Genomic DNA, 19,445 nt, shown 5'->3' on the forward strand with positions numbered 1-19,445 from the left:
ATTTTATAAGCACTGGTAGCCCATCCTGGGAATCTAACCATCTTGGGTTTTTTGTTGTTGTTGTTTGTTTTTTCTTACAACAGAGATTGCATTATAAGTTCAAAATAACCAACTTATAAAGAAATAAACAACTGGAAACTAAACTAGTTGCATGTTGAATTTCTGCAAGGTATTTGAATATATTTTGAACACACAAAAGAAGATGAACTAGGTTAATTTTATAATCCTTTATACCTTAAAATTCTATAGTATCTTGTAATAAAATACAATGGATGAAGGTTTGCTTATTTTTCAGAAAAGCAGATATTTTTAAAGTTGTGGCTCTTGAAATTATGAGTTATTATATATTCCTATTAACTTGTCTTTAAGAAACTTATTTATAACCTGTATATATTTTAAAATATTCAAATTTCCATGCATTTACAAGTTTATTTAGTCTACAATACACTTCCAAAGCTTTGAATTTCATATTGCAAAATAAGGGAAATTTTAATTATATTCTGGTAATATGAATATCGTACATGACTCAGTTAATTGTAGGGCTACCACCACACAGAGTGGAAAATTTGTTAAGTATAGAATTGTTCTGAGGCAATAATAGGCAAGAATTATATTGTATCTTAGATCTTGTAGGTCATAAGCCATAATGTTATTCTTCCTCTCCTCTAAGAACATTTTAAATCTATTCTTTTGTTTGGAATTACTGAAGCATTTTAAAGCAAGAAATCTTTCCAAAAGTAATAAATTAATGCTCTTTCAGTGAGATTTTCATTCAAAAGTCAAAATCACTACCAACTTCCTACATTTTTTTTTCGCTGAAAACTTTTTTTTAGTTTCACAAAGTGGAAATTTTTTTTTTTAATTTGTCAAAAGAATCCCCTATTTTTGCAAATGCTAAAATAATGCACTAATCATTGAAGCAGTTTTCATAACAATTTCTTAAAACCCCTTTTAAACATATATTTGCTGAATTCAATAGAAGTATAAGGCATAGTTGCTCTTTCCAAGGGGGCCTTACTGTATACTTAGGATAAATATAAATTAAGTAAAAATGCATAAATAACTATGAGCCTTCCATGTGGTACAAAAGAGAAGTGGAATGGGAGTTAGGGAAAGCAGAAGCTACAGAGGAAGGTGGAGCTCACGGTGATCTTCAAGGAAGTTAAACTGGACCTTTAAAGATGGGAGAAACACTTGTGTCAGTGTTTCTGAAACCTCCAGCACCGACTTGGCTGCTTAGAGCTATTTGTGTAATGGTCCAGACATAGGCTGTGGGACAGAGCTCTTGGCCTCAAAGCCTGGCTCTCCCATGTTACCTAAACAGGTTATTTTAGTACCCCACATTTCAGTTTCCTCAGTTCTACCAGAGAATGAAGTGAATAATACTGCATACTTTATAGCGCTGTTACGAGGATGAGATGAATTAGTACCGATAAAGTGCTACAGCACTTATTAGGCACTCAATACATGTTAGTTATTATTTTCTTGCACCACTAAAATAGCATTTACCCTTGGGAGGTGAGCTTGAACCCAGGAGTTCGAGACCAGTCTGGCTAACATGGTGAAACCCCGTTTCTATAAAAAACACAAAAATTAGCCGGGCATGGTGGTGTGCCTATAGTCTCAGCTATTTAGTAGACTGAAGTGGGAAGATCATTGGAGCCTGGGAGGTTGAGGCTGCAGTGAAAGCCGTGATTGTGCCACTGTACTCTAGCCTGGGTGACAGAGTGAGACCCTGTCTCAAAAACAAAAACAAATAAACAAAGAGTTTACTTAATAGTTCTCATTTTAAAATTAAGGGTTTTTGCTCAAGGAGATCTATTTAAAAGGTATTTTGAGATCATTGTTCTAAATGCATAATGAATCTAATTTGCCTCAATAGAAGAAAACCATAAAAACAAATACAAGGAAAACAGTGCTATTAAATTCTAGCTATATACTGAGGCCTGCCAAAGGCTCTGAGCTGAAGCCTGTTTCCTCGTTGTAAAAAAAAAAAAACAGAATTCACCAAGTATTAGAGGGATTACAGACATACTGGCACCAATTTAAATTTCCTCCTTCAAAGGACTGAAAGAATTGAAAAGGTAATAGCTTGTTTCAGTATGTGGTTTACTGCTATTTAATGTCAACGTTCATCTTCCATATCGAATCATCTCAGCATGCTTCTGTGCTTTGACAGAGTCATCAGAGGACAAAGTGAAGGAGCAGTGTTCATTTACCATTGACTGGTCTTGTGTTCAAAGGTGTGTCATATATACTGATTGTATATTTTCAGTGGCATACATTATATTCTATTTTCCATGAATTTCAACTTCCATTCAGAAGCAGAAAGAAATTATTCCTTTTCTTTAATTTTTAAACCTGAGAGCAGCCATAAAAAAAGAACGAGTTCATGTCTTTTGTGGGAACATGGATGGAGCTGGAGGCTGTTACCCTTAGCAAACTAACCCAGGAACAGAAAATCAAATACCTCAGGCTCTCACTTACAAGTGGGAGCTGAATGATAAGAACTCATGGACATGAAGAAGGAAACAACAGACACCGGGGTCTACTTGAGTGTGAGGGGGGGGAGGAGGGAGAGGGGGAGAGAAGACAACTATTGGGTAGTGGGCTTAATACCGGGGTGATGAAATAATCAGTACAATGAACCCCAGTGACGCGTTTACCTATGTAACAAACCACATGTGCCCCTCAACCTAAAATAAAAGTTAAACAACAACAACAACTTGAGAGGGGAAATCTGGTTTTCTGAGAAGGGAAATACATCTGGTGATCTGGCTGTGTCCTGTGACACACTCCACAGTACGGATTAAAATTATGAACAGGCCTGTAAAATAAGCTTCTCCCAAATCTACTCCTAACAGGTAAAAAACAAAAACCAAGTCAACGACCTGAAAGAAGGCTTTCAAATTTTTAAAAAAGTGTTTTCAAAATTTCAAACTGTACAAGTGATATTTATTTAAGCCATCAGAAGTAGCTCTGTCTTGCCCTTACTTTTATAGATAAGGAATAAGCCTGGGATGATATTTGCAAGAGAGAGAGCTAAGAATAAACACATGAATAATAGATAAAAAACAGAATTTGATATATTTCTCAGGCCACTTTCCAAATGGTGTTAAAAATTCAGAATCTGGTGTATTTATTAACACTTTGTCATTTATTTAAAAAGAAACTCTGTACCTGAAAATCTAATATGAATTACTTTACAACATTCTAAAATTACTTCACAATTTATACACTGCTTCAAAACATATTCTAACTCTTAATATTTTATTGAAAATGTTATATATTTAATCAGAAGTAGGTATCACATATTTTAGACACTTCTATTAGGAAATACAATTCATGCTAATAACATCTACAAAATACAAAAACTGTTATTCATGTTTTCCATTTCATTTATTCAACAAATATTTATTAAGTGACTAGTATGCGTCAGCCAGTGTTCTAGCCACTGAAGATACAGCAGTTAATAAAATGCCATAGCTAATAAAAAATTCTGCCTTCTTGGAAATTACATCCATGTCCTTTAGGCTCTTATTGAAATGTAACATGAAACGTGATTTTCCATTTATAAGAAAATTATTTTTATTTTACTGTGATTTGCATTAGGAGTATTACAAAAATAATGTAGTCTCACTCCTCAGTAATTCGTTTTTATATTCATCTTTTAGAGTGCATGAAAAGATAATAAAAACTATAAACAGAGACAAAACATTTTCCTTTGTCTTTTAGACTTCCTTTTGTTCTCCTTATTTTCACTGTTTTACAGCAAAGCCCTGGGGGCAGGGAACCATCCATGACTTACTTGTCTTTGTGTTCCAAGCATCCAGCCCTAAACCTGGCACATTCTTGATGCTCAACAAGCTGTACTGAATAAATGAGTAACTTCAATGTACAGGTATTTATAATAAAATCACACCAGGAGAAACCAAAACTATTGCATGGACGTTTAACAAAAGATATCCAAAGTGGTCTGAATGGGAACTATTTGTGTTACCACATTCTTACACCTGTCTGGGATGCCTCCAAGAACACACTAAAGCCTTGAAACTGTTTGATCTCTTCCAGAGGGCCTTCAGAGGATAATCAGACACCATAATTGTTACCTTCCAGGATGGAATGTGCATCTCTTTGCTTTCCTCTAACAAATCCTCAGGGCGTGGGAGTGGGAGAAGACTGTGTGTGTGCTGGAGTCCAGAGGAGGTATTAGGGATGGCATGAATGACAAAAACTGGTAAGGTAGAAAAAAAGAATCCATCGTCTGACTTGTCTCACATACAGGCGATGCTTCAGTTCTTTTTGAGCTACCATATTGACTACAGTGTTGTCATATAAATATATGGAATTGGATGCTTAAAAGCTTAAAATTTTATCTTTCCTTCATTTTCCTTCCTCCCACCACTTCCCCCAGCACCATAGGGCGTTTAAGGCAAAGTAAAGTGGGCCAAAAATGCCATTCTTAATGTGGGAAGAATACACTATCTAAATGTGCCCAGAAAACAAACAAGGATAGATTCCACTGTTTAACTGTAGAAATCAGTTACAAGTCAGAAGAAAAAGTTATCTGCCCTGACACATTTCCTTTTCAGCATCATGTTCAGCCAGACACAGACAAGCTTGGGAAGAGGATTTAATGTTGTTTCTTCCAACTCTGGAAACAATTCCACTTGAAGGCTCAATAGTTCAGGTAAGACTACTAATTTTGTAACTCATGAATCAGTGATTATACATCTTTATGGAAAAAAGTTCTTTTTCTCTAGCTGTTCAGAACCAACAATGTTTGCAAAACATCAAGATTCCAGAGAGGAATTAGAAGATAATTTTGCAGATTTCGTTGCCTGAACATTACCTTCCCCACCAGCCAAGAAATTGGCTCAATCTTCTTTAACATAACCACCTTTCTCTTTAGTAGAACAGGATCCACAGCTGCAAAAACCGCGACAATTAGGGAGACTAAGAGAAACTTCCAGCAGTGATTTCTGCAGTTGAAGAATTTCAGGAATTAAGCAGACTTACTCTTTTGAAATATCAACTCAACTACTCCAGACAAAACCTGTCACTAATATTGAAAAGATTTAACTTTAATTATATATATACCATTGTGGCATTACTCATTTCTATAACATGATTTCGCAAAAAAAAAAAAAGAGGTTCTGTACTTTATTAAAGTCTTTTTCTTTCAATATCATCATCATCCTATCCATTGCTGCAACATAAAGATGTGGTTTGAAGAATTTCCCATCTCAAAGAATGCCTTGTATCCCCATCAGCGAAGTAGGCACACTCTGGGAGGCCAGCCAGGATGTGGGAATGGCCTCCTATAAAACTGAATTTTTATGTGTATGTTAAAATGGGATTCTACCTGTGTTTGCAGTAGTTTTATATTAACGAATGCTCTCTAATCTTCAAGAACACAATGCTAAAATTCTTTAATTTTTCCATTTTTTGCAAAGAATGGAAATATCGATTTAAAAAATAGACTTCCAAAATTTTTTTGGCAATAGCTTAAGTACTTTTTTTTTTTTTTTTTTTTTTTTGAGACGGAGTTTCGCTCTTGTTGCCCAAGCTGGAGTGCAATGGCACAATCTCGGCTCACTGCAACCTCTGCCTCCCGGGTTCAAGCGATTCTCCTGCCTCAGCCTCCCGAGTAGCTGGGATTTCAGGCATGCGCCACCACGCCCGGCTAGTTTTGTATTTTTTGTAGAGAAGGGATTTCACCACGTTGGCCAGGCTGGTGTCGAACTCCTGACCTCAGGTGATCCGCCCGCCTCGGTCTCCCAAAGTGCTGGGATTACAGGCGTGAGCCCTGGCCAGCTTAAGTACATTTTTGAAGGTGCTTTAATACTCCAGTTAGCAAAGTTTATGCAAACCAAAAAATTCTATATTGTGCCTTGGGAACTCTAATTTAACACACACTAGCACTATACTAGCGCCGTAGTTTTTCTACACCGTGGACACAGAAAACATTAAACAATAAAATAAAAGGCAGATTTTCAGGAGGTTAAAAAGGCTGGAATTAAGTTACCCGGCTAGCTCGACAGTTGTCAAAGGTGTACTTCGGACTCCCTGGTTCTATTCCTCCCTCCTCCTCCGGTCCCAATGCCAGGGCGGAGGTGAGGAGGGGGCATGATGGGCGAGGCAGAGATGCTCTCCCAGCCGCCGGTTCTTCCAGCGCCGCGCACCTGCCGCCCCTTCCTCTGTGCGGTCGCTGCCACCCTCCCGCCGGATGCCTCGCCCCCGGGGCAGGGGCGCACCTGGACCACCTGCCTCCCCGCCTCCGCCCCGAGCTTGCGGGGGCGAGGGGAGCCCGGCGCGGTTTTTTTTTGTTTTTTTTTTTTTAAAGTCAGCCTCCTAGGGGATGTTGGATTTGGCGGGTGTGCTCTTTGAAATACTATATCGGGAACCTCACACATAATTTTTTTTTTTAATTGCAAATCTTCCCAGTTCACTCCGCAGCTGGAGAGCAGGCCCGAGGCGGCGTCCCCCACCCGTCTCCCTCCTGGTCGTCCCCTCCCGGCGCCCGGAGCGGGACTCGCGGGAGCCGCCCACTCCCGGCGCCCACTTGGTTCCTCCCAGCTGCCGTGTGAATGGGCCGCCCTCCGGATTCCGCGGAGGGGGCGGCGGGAAGGGGCCGAGCCCCGGGCCCAGCGGCCGCCCCCGCCCCCGCCCGGCGGCGGCCCACGCCGGGATCTGCGTCACTCGGCCGCGCGTGGGCGGGAGCCGGAGCGGCGAATGTAGCAAGAGCGGAATCTCCCAATGTGACAGCGCGGGGTGGGGGAGTGGAGGCGGCGGAGGCGGGCGGGGGAGGGGGAGGAGGGTGCAGCCCGCGCGGGGAAGGCAGGGTAGGGGAAAGCAGGGGAGGGGAGGGCAGGGCGCGGCGGGGGAGGCGCTGCCGCCGCCGCCGCCCGCGCGCCGCAGCCCGGAGGAGCCGCCGCCGCGGCCAAGCGAGCGCCGTCGGGGCGGGTGGGCGGGAAGAAGCGGCGGGCCCGAGCTAGCGGGGGGAGCAGAGAGAGCGCGCCCACCACCTTCCCTTCCCCCCTCGATGGGAGCGGGGGCGTCCCGGCTCCTGCAGCCGCCAGAGGAGGGACAGCCGGGGGCCGTCGCTTCGGAGTTGGGGCTGAGCAGTCCTCGGGGAGAGCGCGCCAAGACCGCTGCAGCCGCTGGCTGAGTACGTACCGAAGCGGACGGTCGCCACTCCCGGTCCGCCAAGTGCCGGACGCTTTCGCGGCAGAGCGGCCGCGGGCGAACTTGGGGCGGCGGAGTCGCGGGGCCGCGCGGGCACTTTGGGGGCGGTGTCCGGGGAGTGGGCTCCGCGCGGCCGCCGCCGGAAGGAGAGGGCGGCCCCGGGCTCGTGTGGGCGATTCCCGGAGACATTCGGTGTGCCAGGGCCGCGGGGAGCGCGGCCCTGACTCGTGCATTTTCACTCCGAGAAAGCTTGGGGTGCCGAGTCCGTTCTGCTAAGGGGGCTGGGGGCGTCTCGCGGCGCTCGGAGGAACCGTGGGGCGCTGTGGGGGTGTGCGATGTGGGTTGTGAGCGCCAGCCCTAGAGTTTTGCAGTCGCCTTTGTCAGGGCGGTCTTTTTGTTTGTTTACTTTATAAAAGTGCTGCACTTACCGTCTCGATTTTCTTCTTGGGTATCCTCCCCTTCCGAATGTAGTTTTCTTTTTAAAAGCGGAAGGAGAGTTTTGCATGGAAGAGGCTTACAGAAACTTGGCACTGAGGTGCAGGGAAGCGAGAAACTCTTTGTGCCTCTAAGGCCGATGAGGAATTTGCAAACATGTGGGACGTACAAGCCTTGGATGCAGAGGTGTGTGTGTGACCTTATCATGGAGAAACCCTGAAAATACTGTCCAATCTTTGTGGTCTGCAAGCTCAGAGTTTCCAAAGCTTGAGTTAGGAAACGACACTTCTGATGAGCCTGAGTGTTGAAGGATATTGGGGAAAGGGATAGTTGAGATGGAATATGCATTTGTAGATGCTGCAGACCAAGTTTTGCAGCAAGTGATCGGGAGGAATCGTAGAGTTGCATGTACTTACCCCTCGCTTCCTGAGATTCGGGAGGCACCGAAAATTTTGGGATGGCTGTTAATTTAAAATTTCATCTGAAAGAGTCGATTTGGAGTAACTTGTCACTACCAGTTGGTTTGCCAGTGACGTGTCTGCCAACTCAAGGAGTGCAAAGATCAGAAGCTGAAAGAGGAATTCTCAGATCTTGTTTAAAAATATTTTGGCAGTTTTAATAGATAATATGAGATTGCATAGGAACAGAGGAACCGAATTTAAAATAGATTAGTCACGTAGGAAATGCTTAGCTGTTGTTAAAGTATTCACGCAATGACTTACCTTCCTAGGTTTTCACTTTTTTGAAAATTTTTCCCTGAACAACATACTCAATTATGATATTTCATAATCTGTGTGTGTATTATGAGAAGTATGAGAAGAGAAGATGCATAGGATTTGCTTTTTCTGTTTTGGGTGGAGGTTGAGCTTTTCCTGAAGACCTGAAAGAGCTGCTTCTGATCTAATCTGAGTGCAAGTAAAAGTGGCTCTTAGATGAAAGGCTATCTTTTTCTCCTCCATATTTGTGTCCTTTAAGACATTTAATACTATCCTTTCATTTTTAAAAATATATTTTGTCATCGGTATTAACATACAAATAAGAATTTTCATGAGACTTTGTAGATGGCTGGCTAGGTCAGCCTTTTTTATCCCTGATTTGGTATTAGATATTGGAACATTAGGTCTTGAAAGAAAATTTCAAGGAACTTCTGGAAGAAGCGTTCTTGTTTCAATTTTATTATTTTTGCCATTTTGCACTAAAGTTAATATGCCATTTCGCTATTAAAAATTTTTTTTTTCTTGGCTCTGATGGTCTCTTGTTACTTGTGAAGGTATCAGTAATAATAGTAATAATGAAAACGTTGAGGCACTGTAGATTTTTATTTTATTCTGCCTGCTAATTATGAATGTAATTCAAATGACAAATTCTTAGGATTACTATGGCTGTTACAAGGACGTTTAGTAAGCTTATATGTCTAGTAAATAACTTGGTCTATCTAATAAATACTTTATCTCATTTCAAAATTATTAATTCATTTGAGTAATCTCTTTTTTGTAAGTGGCAAATAACATCCACTGTCGTATGAGAAAGTTAATAGATGTTTATTCTCCTTAGAGAAACAGTGAAAGCATTAGGTATTTTCATCACGCTATAGCTAAGAGCCTATTGGTTTATTAAATATTTGGGGGGTTTGCACCGTGGATGCTTCTTTGAAAGAAAAAAATTATAAAGTGGGGGACATCTTTGACGAATTTGTTAATGAACTTTAAATATTTAAAGTTCAGGTTGGATGAAAACAGAAGTATGTCAGTTTCTAAAGAAAATATAGACACGGGGTCTCCCTATGTTGCCCAGGTTGGCCTGAAACTCCTGGGCCAGGGGATTAGCCCACCTTAGCCTCCGAAGTTACGTCAGGTTTCATTGGCCTAAGACTTAGGACTCATTTCTTCCATTATAACAAGCCTGGAGCTGTTTTTTGTGAGTGCTATTTATGTGCATTTTGGGAAATGAAATCTTTGTAAAATTTACCTTTAAATACAAAGCTGTGTTTTGGATGGAAGTGACCATTTTATAATATGTTTTGAACAGTTTAAGATCATGCTAATGTGTAATCAACCCATCTATGCATATTTCATTGTGGAATTTGCTAAACATATTATAGCATAAATAATACCCACTTGAGCATAATAGAAGGTTACTAGCCCCTTTACTTCGAATTTATTTTTATCTTACCTGCTTGTTTTATCCTTTTCAACAATAGAATGGTACAGTTACTATATTAAATGCAAATTCCCTTTCTGATCTGACATGTTCAATAAGTCATACAACAGAATATACTCCTTAAACTTAATAATGGAACAAGTGGGAAATTTGAGAAGTTGATGCTTGGAAAAAATAGTGATCCTCGTCTTGTGAGAAATCGCAAAGCTAAAACATACCATTAAGCTTTCAAAGAGTTTGTCATTTCTCACTACATTGTATTTAGGGGGTGACCCATTAATTTGCATAGTATATTAATTTAATGATTTTTACAGAGAAACTTCTGAAAAGGTGAAAAAATTTATAAATATTGCCTGCATACTCTGTACTCAGTGGGTAATTAATGTTTGTTAAATGACTTGATGGTAGGTTGGTTGAGGATTTCCAGCCATTATATGAAATGCTAGTATTTGCTTATTGTTATTATAGTTAAATGAATACATAGTTATTTAGCAAAATAAATCTGGTTTAGTTTTTTCTAATTTTGGCAAGTAAATTTAATCTCACACTGAAAATTTTTATTAAAATTTTAAGGTGTCTCTAAAATTTTTTTTTTTTTTTTTTTTTTGAGACAGAGTCTCGCTCTGTCACCCCAGACTGGAGTGCAGTGGCCCGATCTCGGCTCGCTGCAAGCTCCGCCCCCCAGATTCACGCCATTCTCCTGCCTCAGCCTCCCGAGTAGCTGGGACTACAGGCGCCCGCCACCACGCCCGGCTAGTTTTTTGTATTTTTTAGTAGAGACGGGGTTTCACGGTGTTCGCCAGGATGGTCTCGATCTCTTGACCTCGTGATCCGCCCGTCTCGGCCTCCCAAAGTGCTGGGATTACAGGCTTGAGCCACTGCGCCCGGCTCTAAAATTTTTTTCCAACTTCATTCGGAGTTTAGAAACAAATCAGTAAGAGATGACATTTTAAGTTTCCCAAATTACCCTCAATTCACTAGAAGGTATATGTTTAATTCATAGCTAAGGTCCAAAAGTGTCTTGATTTATATGGTACACCGCTTACTAATATGTGCCTAGGTAAATCATTTGGAACTTGAAACACACATGGGAGTTAGTACTTAGGCCAACCTTGCAATCTTAAGTAACCCATAAAGTGTAGCTGAACTCCATTTAATCATTTTAGCTTGAGTTCTGGGTTCTAGGATGAGAATAAAAGCAAAAATAATTAATTGCATAGAGCAAGCTTGTCCAACCTGAGGCCTGTGGTTGCACGCAGCCCAGGAGGGCTTTGAATGCGGCCCAATGCAAATGCGTAAACTTTTTTAAAACATTATGAGGCTTTTTTGCCATTTTTTTTAAAAGCTCATCAGCTATCATTAGTGTATTTTTTGTGTGGCCCAAGACAATTCTTCCAGTGTGGCTCAGGGAAGCCAAAAGATTGGACACCCCTGACATAGAGGCTCATCCTTCCCTGAGTCAGATTCTTGCTTTTTATAAACCTTTTCAGTTTCAGCCTGTGGTGTACCCATTTCACCCTTCTCCTTCTCCCAGGCCCCTGTACGTTCAAGCTATACTCTCCTAAACTTGGACTACTTCAGAGGCTCTAAGTGTAGTCTTTCTGTCCTCAGATTTCCTATTTTCATTGTCCCCATTTCCCATCTCAATATTTCATTAACGTGCATCAGATCTTGTCTAGATGTTAAGAGGAAAACAATCTGGTGGAACTAATTTACCTTAATCTGTAAATGACTCATGAGCTCTTAACTCTTTCCAAGGTTTTTCACATTTTTTGTAAGTCTGTAAGAGGTTGCTATTGACTCAGATAATTTTAAAGTAAAAATTGCAGGCTGCGTTGGGGGAAGGAATTTCTAGTCTTCTGCATAAATAAGTCAAGCCTTACTAGGATTTTGCCCTTGGTTTCTTCCCACTCCTGGAGGCGTGTGCATATGTGTATTGCTATATATGTTTGTGTATGTGTATATAATAATGATTCCCATAGCATGGAGGGGAGAAGATGCAAGAACAGTGATTATAAATCCCTTTGACTATATGGATTATTAATGAGATAGATATTTGATGATGACTTACACCGTGTTTATAGGAACAGAGAAGCAAAGACCTAGGATCTCATGACTGAACTTGAATTCTTAAAAGGCAGGTGTTGGGGCCGGACTTGATCCATGATGTATAACACTAACCACTTGTAGTTCCTGTATTGGGAGAGCATCTTTTGCTTTCTTGGGAGAATAGCCATGTTATAGGAGTGCACCATATAGCTTTTTAAGAAAGAACAAGTATTAAGGATGAGAGAATGAAAAGGGTTGTAGCTAAAGTAACAGGATGCCCTGTTACTGGATTGGCAATTCATTGAGATACCGGTTTACACAGAAGGCCTCCGTTTTGGAATATGAAAGGTTGCTGATCAGATTCTGACTCAGACATTGGGTTTCATTGCACAGCAACCTTTCCAGAGATGTTATTTATCATAGAAACTTTGCTAGGAATAAAGGGGGACAAAAGAGTAATGAAACCTAATTCTGCCCTCGGGGTGCTTATAACCTAACAGTGACTTGTTCTGCAGAGCCAGGCAGGTTGCCTTCCTTGGGCCATGACTCCTTCACAGCTGCACAGCATTTACCACATCGTGTAAGTCTCTGCTGCTTGTCTTTCTCCTTGCTGTTAACTGACTCTCCATGAAGAGCTGTCTTTCCTCTGTTCCCCGGAACTGGCTTAGTTCATGGTGTATTTGAATAAGTTCAAAATATAAGAGAGAGAGACAAAGTGTTGTGGAGTTGGGAGAAGGGCGAGGACAGTGGCAGCCAGGGGTAGTGGGAAGGACATTTTGGGAAAGGCTGTGGAGGTTGGAGGGAGAGAGGATACCTGGCACAGGAGCAGGGAAGTGGAATGCATATTTGAGGAACGCCTAATGTATCTGCTTGGAACAAGTATATGGGCATGTTAAGAAACAGAGAAAGGCTGGAAAGAGATAGGCTTGGGTCTGGGATGCCTATATGAGTAGTTTGGATTTCTTTATGCACTAGTGGAGAAGTTTGCAACTTTGTAAACTTAGCATTGCAGTGCGGGATCTATTGAAGGTGAAGGAGCTTTTTTCAAAGTTGAATCTGGTGCTTTTGAGGCAGAGAAAGAAGTGGTGTAGCCTAAGGACATGTAGATTTGAGGAAGAAAGAACCAAAAGCAAAAACGGAATCCAAACTTACTTAAATCCTGGAAACTGAAAGACTCGCGGTGCAATTGAAAGAACTAAGAGAGTTGGAAAGAAGTGGACTTGGGAATCTGGAAGAGGGGAAGAAAATGAGAGAATGTACTTGCTTTCAGACACATCAGATTTGAGGTGTTGACAGTGCCCAGGTGGAACGCCAAATTACGGTTTAGAAGAACAATTTGGGCTGATGGTTCTGAACTTTTCAGGTGTGAGGATAGCTTTTTAAATAAATAATAGCAAATATTCATGACTACTCTTATTATTTGTTTTTTGAGAGTACATATAAAGACAAAACAAAACTTCAGTTACACTTTTAAGTGGGTTTTATTTTACTACATAACAGAAGTGTCTATTTACCTTCATTTGCAAAGTAGACGTGTGTGAGAGGCATCTTTTTCACTCAGCAGTCAGTGCTTTGTGTGCATTTGGATTTGAGAACACTTGGAGCCACTCCATGGCCCTGGTCCAAGCTACAAATACAGATTTGGAGGTCATCTGCCTATAGGGATAATTAAAGCCTGGAAATGGGTGAGATCATCAAAAGAAAATTATGGGCACACAATAGAAAAGAGATGCAATATTAAAATTTGGAGAATTCTTAGAATATAATGAGAGAAAGAAGGAAAAACAAATAATGCAGCATTACCAAAGTAAGGCGAAGAGCATCTCAAGGAGTGATACCATGTATCAGAGAGATTAATGAGAGAGAGAGGCCCAGAGTTTGGATAGAATGGTGAGTCCAGAAAACAAGCTGGCCAGAGTCAGGTTCGAAGGAATGGTTCTTCTTTTCCCTAGTGACAAAGGCCTCTGTCCTATCAAAAAATCCTCACATCTCAGCTTGGAGACTGTTAGGGAAATTTTGTTTTCCATAGCAAAATAGCAGTTGACCAGTACTTTGTGGGCCAGACTAGCTCCTTCCTTCACTTAGCACAGTTGGAATCTGGCAGGTGACTGATGCTACCCTGTAAGGAGCCAAAGTGAGTTTTTAAAAAAGTTTTGTAACAAATGATTACTGTGTAAAAGATCAGTGAATAACAACAACAAATGGTCTTAATGCATTGTTTAATTCCTCTTCCCCTGACATCATTGGGATTCTTTTCATTGGACTGAGCAGGGGGAGGAACATTTAAGCTAGTGGAAGTAGAAGTTTGCTGTACATTGGCAGCAAGGCCTCAGAGTTAACTTTTGAATGCAGTTAACTGGTTTCTCTTAACTGGAATTCGTTGAAAAATCAGACTCAGAGTGGTCGTTCCAGGATATCTTGAAAAGGTCAGGTAACAGTAGTTTTCAGCTGAGTAGATTTACAATACTATAAGCTACCTGTATGTAACATGTTAAGGACCCATTTTATATTTACTTCAGATTGGAGGGATACAGGTAGAAGCTTTCTTTTGACTTATTTGACCTTCATGTTGAAGCATTAATGGTTACAGATTTTGTGAAAACAGAAAATCTCTTAAAAGTTTTCTTTCAAATCACATCAAGTTAATGTATGAAGGGGTGGGTGTTTAAATTACCACAGCAGGCTTTGGAAGGAAACTGAAACATTCTCTTAAAGCAAAAGCTTAGTAGGAAAACTCCTTTCCCAGTAGTAAGTGTGGGCCTCTAGAAAGCCTCCAGGACCGAATCGGTTACTTAGTTATCTTGCATCTGTTATCTTGGCTTTGGAAATGTACACTTGGTCCTATCAGTCTTTATGGAGATATTATATTCATAACTACTTTCTTACCCATACAGAGGGCTTTCTCTTAAGAACTAGGGGGTTTCATTTTTTTTAAATCGGTAAAGATGAAAAAGGATAAAACTTGAAAATTGTTTTCTAAAATCATTGCCTTATCTCAGAAGGACAAAATATAAGCTTGGGTGTTTTCGTTCTTAAGTTTCTCTTTTGTATTTGTCTAACATAGATATTTTTTTCTTATTGCTCATAAAAAGATTAAAAAGTATTTTTCTAGATTTCCTCATGTAATCTCTTCTCTATTCCATAATGTGAGAAGTACATATGGTGAGTTAATTGATCACCGTGTAAACCTTGCAAAGTTACAGTCCTCTTATTTAAAAAAAAAAAAAAAAAAAAAAAAGGCTGTGTGTGTACTACTGGGAAGCCCCATGTCTTGGAACTTCTGTGTCTTACACAGTCTATTTTGATCATGTGTATGTATATACACGTCCTTTTTTTTTTTTTTTTTTTTTTTTGTATTCTTGCATCGAAAGCCTGTGGAGGAATTGCATGAGGTATATGATAGGAAAGTAAGTTTCCTTTCTTCCACTTCCAACACTTTATAGCAGGCCTTCTATTTGGTATAGTGTAGTTTAATATAGCCCTAAACTTGGGTCTGTAACTCCTGAAAGCTCTGTTGTTGTGAGTTAGTGCCCAGGTGGATGACAGACTCTCCCTGGAGTGGAAGGACACGCAGAGCCTCCTTTAGGTGATTAGAAGATGCAAGAACGTTTTTTTATCAAGAGTACTGAGGTGGCATGAATGTGAAGGTTGACCTAAAGAATTACCTGGATCATCACAGGACCTGTAGGAGTTTGTGGTGCCTGGAGGATTTATTAAGTAGGAATCTTGTGCAGTTTGTCAGATTTGCCTAATCATGGGAGTCTCCTGAGATGCATCTCAGGCACCTGGGAAACTGTATTTTTCAAAAGCACCCCAAGTGATTTCCTGGATGTTAGTAGAAGCTACTGGGCCCTAATTCAGCCTTTGTTGTCTTTTGGGAAGTCATCAGGTAACCTGGTTATGCCCATACTCGCCCTTGCAAAGAAAGAGACATAAAATTTGAGGAAGTCAAAACAGATTGTGGATGACACACAGGTTCCAGGAGATAGGGCTTCCAGTAGTCAGTGCTTAGAGTGGTAGGGACACCTATTCTCCTGGCTTGGAGTGGCTGAGACTAGAATTTTGTGTAGCATTCTGATTGGTGGCAAAAAACAAAAGTCCCAAGTTCGGTGACTTCTTGGCTTCCAGGGATGTCCCCGTTAACTGTTACTGCATACTGTCAGAGTTGAGAGTGGGCCTTCCATTTTTCTCTGATGCACATGTTCTTTTAGCCTTCTGTTATTTTCTCCATAGAGGGCTACAGGGTACTTTTAATCCTAAGGGTGCGTTTGATTACAAGTTTATTTGTTTCTCTTAAATGGAAGTACTTGGCCAACTCCTCTTTGTATGTGGGAGGTCTCCAGGCAACTGTGAACAACTTTTAAAGGCTGCTAAGAGGTCAAGAAGTACTTTGCTGAGTCTTGTTCTGTCTCTTTAAAAACAGACTTCTTTGTCTTGCTTGAGCTCTAAAAGTATGTTTCGTCTTTGACTCTGTCTTAGGCTTTCTGCTGCTGCTTTGGAGGGATCACCCACCCTCCTTATTTTATCCTACAGCCCTCTCCCTAATACATAGTTAGATTCTAGTCTATTATTTTGCATGCAGGGCCATTCTACATAAGCATTCTACCCTGTGCCATGTGCGAGTGCCATGTGTTTGAAAGGGAATCCCATCATCCTTATTTTTCTGTGTCCCTAATGCCTGTTAGATTTCTGAACTCTCAGATGTAATCTCATAGTCACCTGTAACTCTCCTTAAACCACAGAGTGCAAATAAATGGTAACTGTTTTCTTCATCAATAAATGTCAATAAAGGGAAACTTCCTTCCTCACTTAGATCTAAGTGATCACCACGTCTTGTCACTTACTTGTTTGACTTTTCTCTACCTCTTCTTTCTTGATTCCTAAATATACCACCTTCTATTTCTCACCTCCAATGCATACTGAAAGCTATCTTCCTCTGCCTGCCAGACTCATCTTGCTCATTTTTTCTCTATAAAATGGGAATAACTGGCCGGGTGCGGTGGCTCAAGCCTGTAATCCCAGCACTTTGGGAGGCCGAGACGGGCGGATCACGAGGTCAGGAGATCGAGACCATCCTGGCGAACACGGTGAAACCCCGTCTCTACTAAAAAATACAAAAAAACTAGCCGGGCGAGGTGGCGGGCGCCTGTAGTCCCAGCTACTCGGGAGGCTGAGGCAGGAGAATGGCGTAAACCGGGGAGGCGGAGCTTGCAGTGAGCTGAGATCGGGCCACTGCACTCCAGCCTGGGCGACAGAGCCAGACTCCATCTCAAAAAATAAAATAAAAAATAAAATAAAAAAATAAAATGGGAATAACTGTACCTGTGTCACAGGGCCCTTGTGAGAATTAAGACATGTGTAATGTAAAGTGTTTATTGTATTGCTTGGTGCAAAATAAGTATTCAGCAAATGGTAGCATCCTCTGCTTCTTACCTCCTGCTAAATTTGATTGTCTTTCACTCCACCTGTGTCCATACCTTGGCAGTAGCAAAGTATGTAGCCAAAAATATGGGACATGGAACCCTTGGTTTGAGCCTTGGTTTGAACCTCCAGATTCCCGCTTACCAGTTATTCTGTTTTGGGAAAATAAGTCAGTTTAGTTACTGACCTATAAGATTGTTAGGAGTGCAGAATGAGATAAAGTATGTAGAGAGAATGCTGCCTTCACAGGCAGTCACGATGCAGATGCTTCTTGTTTTTGTTCTTAAAACCTGTAGTCTAACCTATTTGGTGTAAGAAGTTTGAAGCAAGTATGATGAGTTTTTACTTTTTTTTTTTTTTTTTTTTTTGGCAGGTTAAACCCATCCAGAGTAATGGCTGCGGCCTTACCCAGGACCCTGGGGGAGTTGCAGCTGTATAGAATATTACAAAAAGCCAATCTACTTTCTTATTTCGATGCCTTTATCCAACAAGGTGGTGATGATGTCCAGCAACTCTGTGAAGCAGGAGAAGAGGAGTTTTTGGAAATCATGGCACTCGTGGGCATGGCTAGCAAGCCCCTTCATGTTAGAAGGCTGCAGAAGGCTTTGAGAGACTGGGTCACAAACCCTGGGCTTTTCAATCAGCCGCTGACTTCCCTTCCTGTCAGTAGCATACCCATCTATAAATTACCAGAGGGATCACCGACATGGCTGGGAATATCCTGCAGTAGTTATGAAAGGAGTAGCAATGCCCGGGAACCTCATTTAAAAATCCCCAAATGTGCTGCTACCACCTGTGTGCAGAGCTTGGGACAGGGGAAGTCAGATGTGGTCGGGAGCCTAGCACTGCAGAGTGTTGGTGAGTCCAGACTCTGGCAAGGGCACCATGCCACCGAGAGTGAGCACAGCCTCTCCCCGGCAGACCTGGGCTCCCCCGCGTCCCCAAAGGAGAGCAGCGAGGCGCTGGATGCTGCCGCTGCGCTCTCTGTGGCCGAGTGTGTGGAGCGGATGGCCCCCACGCTGCCGAAAAGTGACTTGAACGAAGTGAAAGAGCTGCTAAAAACCAACAAGAAGTTGGCCAAAATGATAGGTCACATCTTTGAGATGAACGATGATGATCCACACAAAGAGGAGGAAATTCGGAAATACAGTGCAATATACGGCAGATTTGACTCAAAGAGGAAGGATGGGAAACATCTCACGCTCCATGAGGTACAAAGCCCGCGTTGTTCTTTCTCTGTGTGTGTGGCATGTTGCTAGTCATTAGAGATAAATTTGGTAATAGTTTGCCGCAAATGTGATACACTCCCTGAAAGCAGTATTAAAAACACTGAGGTGTTAGCAACACGTAGCTCTTTTGTGAAAATAGACCGTGTTTATTGTGTTAGGGGTATATTTGTATTGAACTTGAACATGTTTGAGCTTTGGAACTACAGTATGAGGTGACTTTTAGAAAAATGTCAGAATTTAAGCAGTGAAAGCATAAAGTCTTTGCAATTGAAAGGCAGTTTGTTTTTTAATTAAGAAAACTAGGTTTTAAATATAACTTTTAAAAAACATTTTTGTAGGCTTTTTTTAAAGAAAATAATTTTGTAAAAATAGCGAGAACTTAAAGCAATTTTCAGCTTGCATAGAAAACAATTTGATGAATGTTGGAAGAATTCTTGCTTTGAACATCGTTTTGGTTTGATGTTTGGCATTAAACATTTTTATCTTTATAGTAAGTACTGTAGACATAGTCTGCTTAAGTTCATGTGTGTATATATGTGTGTATAGACACAACATTTTCTGCATATAACATACATACTTTATGTGTGTGTATAAACTTTAACATTTACTCCTTTTCTTCTCGTCTATGTGGTTGACACATCATGTTTAAAACTCAGCCCAGAATAAGCTTAAGTGTTTTCTGTTATCTTTTCCTTCAGATAGAATGACCTTTCCTTTCCATTTTTATCCCTGCATATACTTCTGTCACAATAACTTCAACTTCTTATTGTACTTATTTGTGTACTGGTCTGTGCTTCACAGTATACTCTGGGTTTCTTCAAGGCAGAGATAATGTCTCCTTCATCTTTATATTCACAGAGTCTAATGTACACAGTAAGTGCTTGGAAAATAAATGTGTTTTCAAAAATTAAAAAGACTATTTCATAGCTTATTATTATTATTATTATTATTTTGAGTTGGGGA

The 19,445-nt window shown here is 40.9% G+C and overlaps 1 protein-coding gene across 3 annotated transcripts in view; it reads left to right on the forward strand.

The window, feature by feature from the left end:
- Positions 1-6,703: 6,703 nt before the first annotated feature.
- The window catches only part of NAB1 (NGFI-A binding protein 1), a 43,158-nt gene continuing 30,416 nt past the window's right edge, over positions 6,704-19,445 (forward strand). Inside the window, exons 1-3 of one of the 3 annotated variants that reach the window (XM_025405193.1) lie at positions 6,707-6,774; positions 7,660-7,809; positions 17,627-18,464. In XM_025405193.1, coding sequence (XP_025260978.1) covers positions 7,763-7,809; positions 17,627-18,464 — 885 coding nt within the window. In that variant the 5' untranslated portion in view covers positions 6,707-6,774; positions 7,660-7,762. Of the gene's footprint in view, positions 6,775-6,887; positions 7,172-7,659; positions 7,810-17,626; positions 18,465-19,445 lie in introns of those variants that run through there. The other 2 variants (XM_025405195.1, XM_025405194.1) reach the window with 2 other exon arrangements.

Source organism: Theropithecus gelada, chromosome 12 (genome assembly GCF_003255815.1).
Source record: "Theropithecus gelada isolate Dixy chromosome 12, Tgel_1.0, whole genome shotgun sequence".
Lineage (NCBI taxonomy): Eukaryota > Metazoa > Chordata > Mammalia > Primates > Cercopithecidae > Theropithecus > Theropithecus gelada.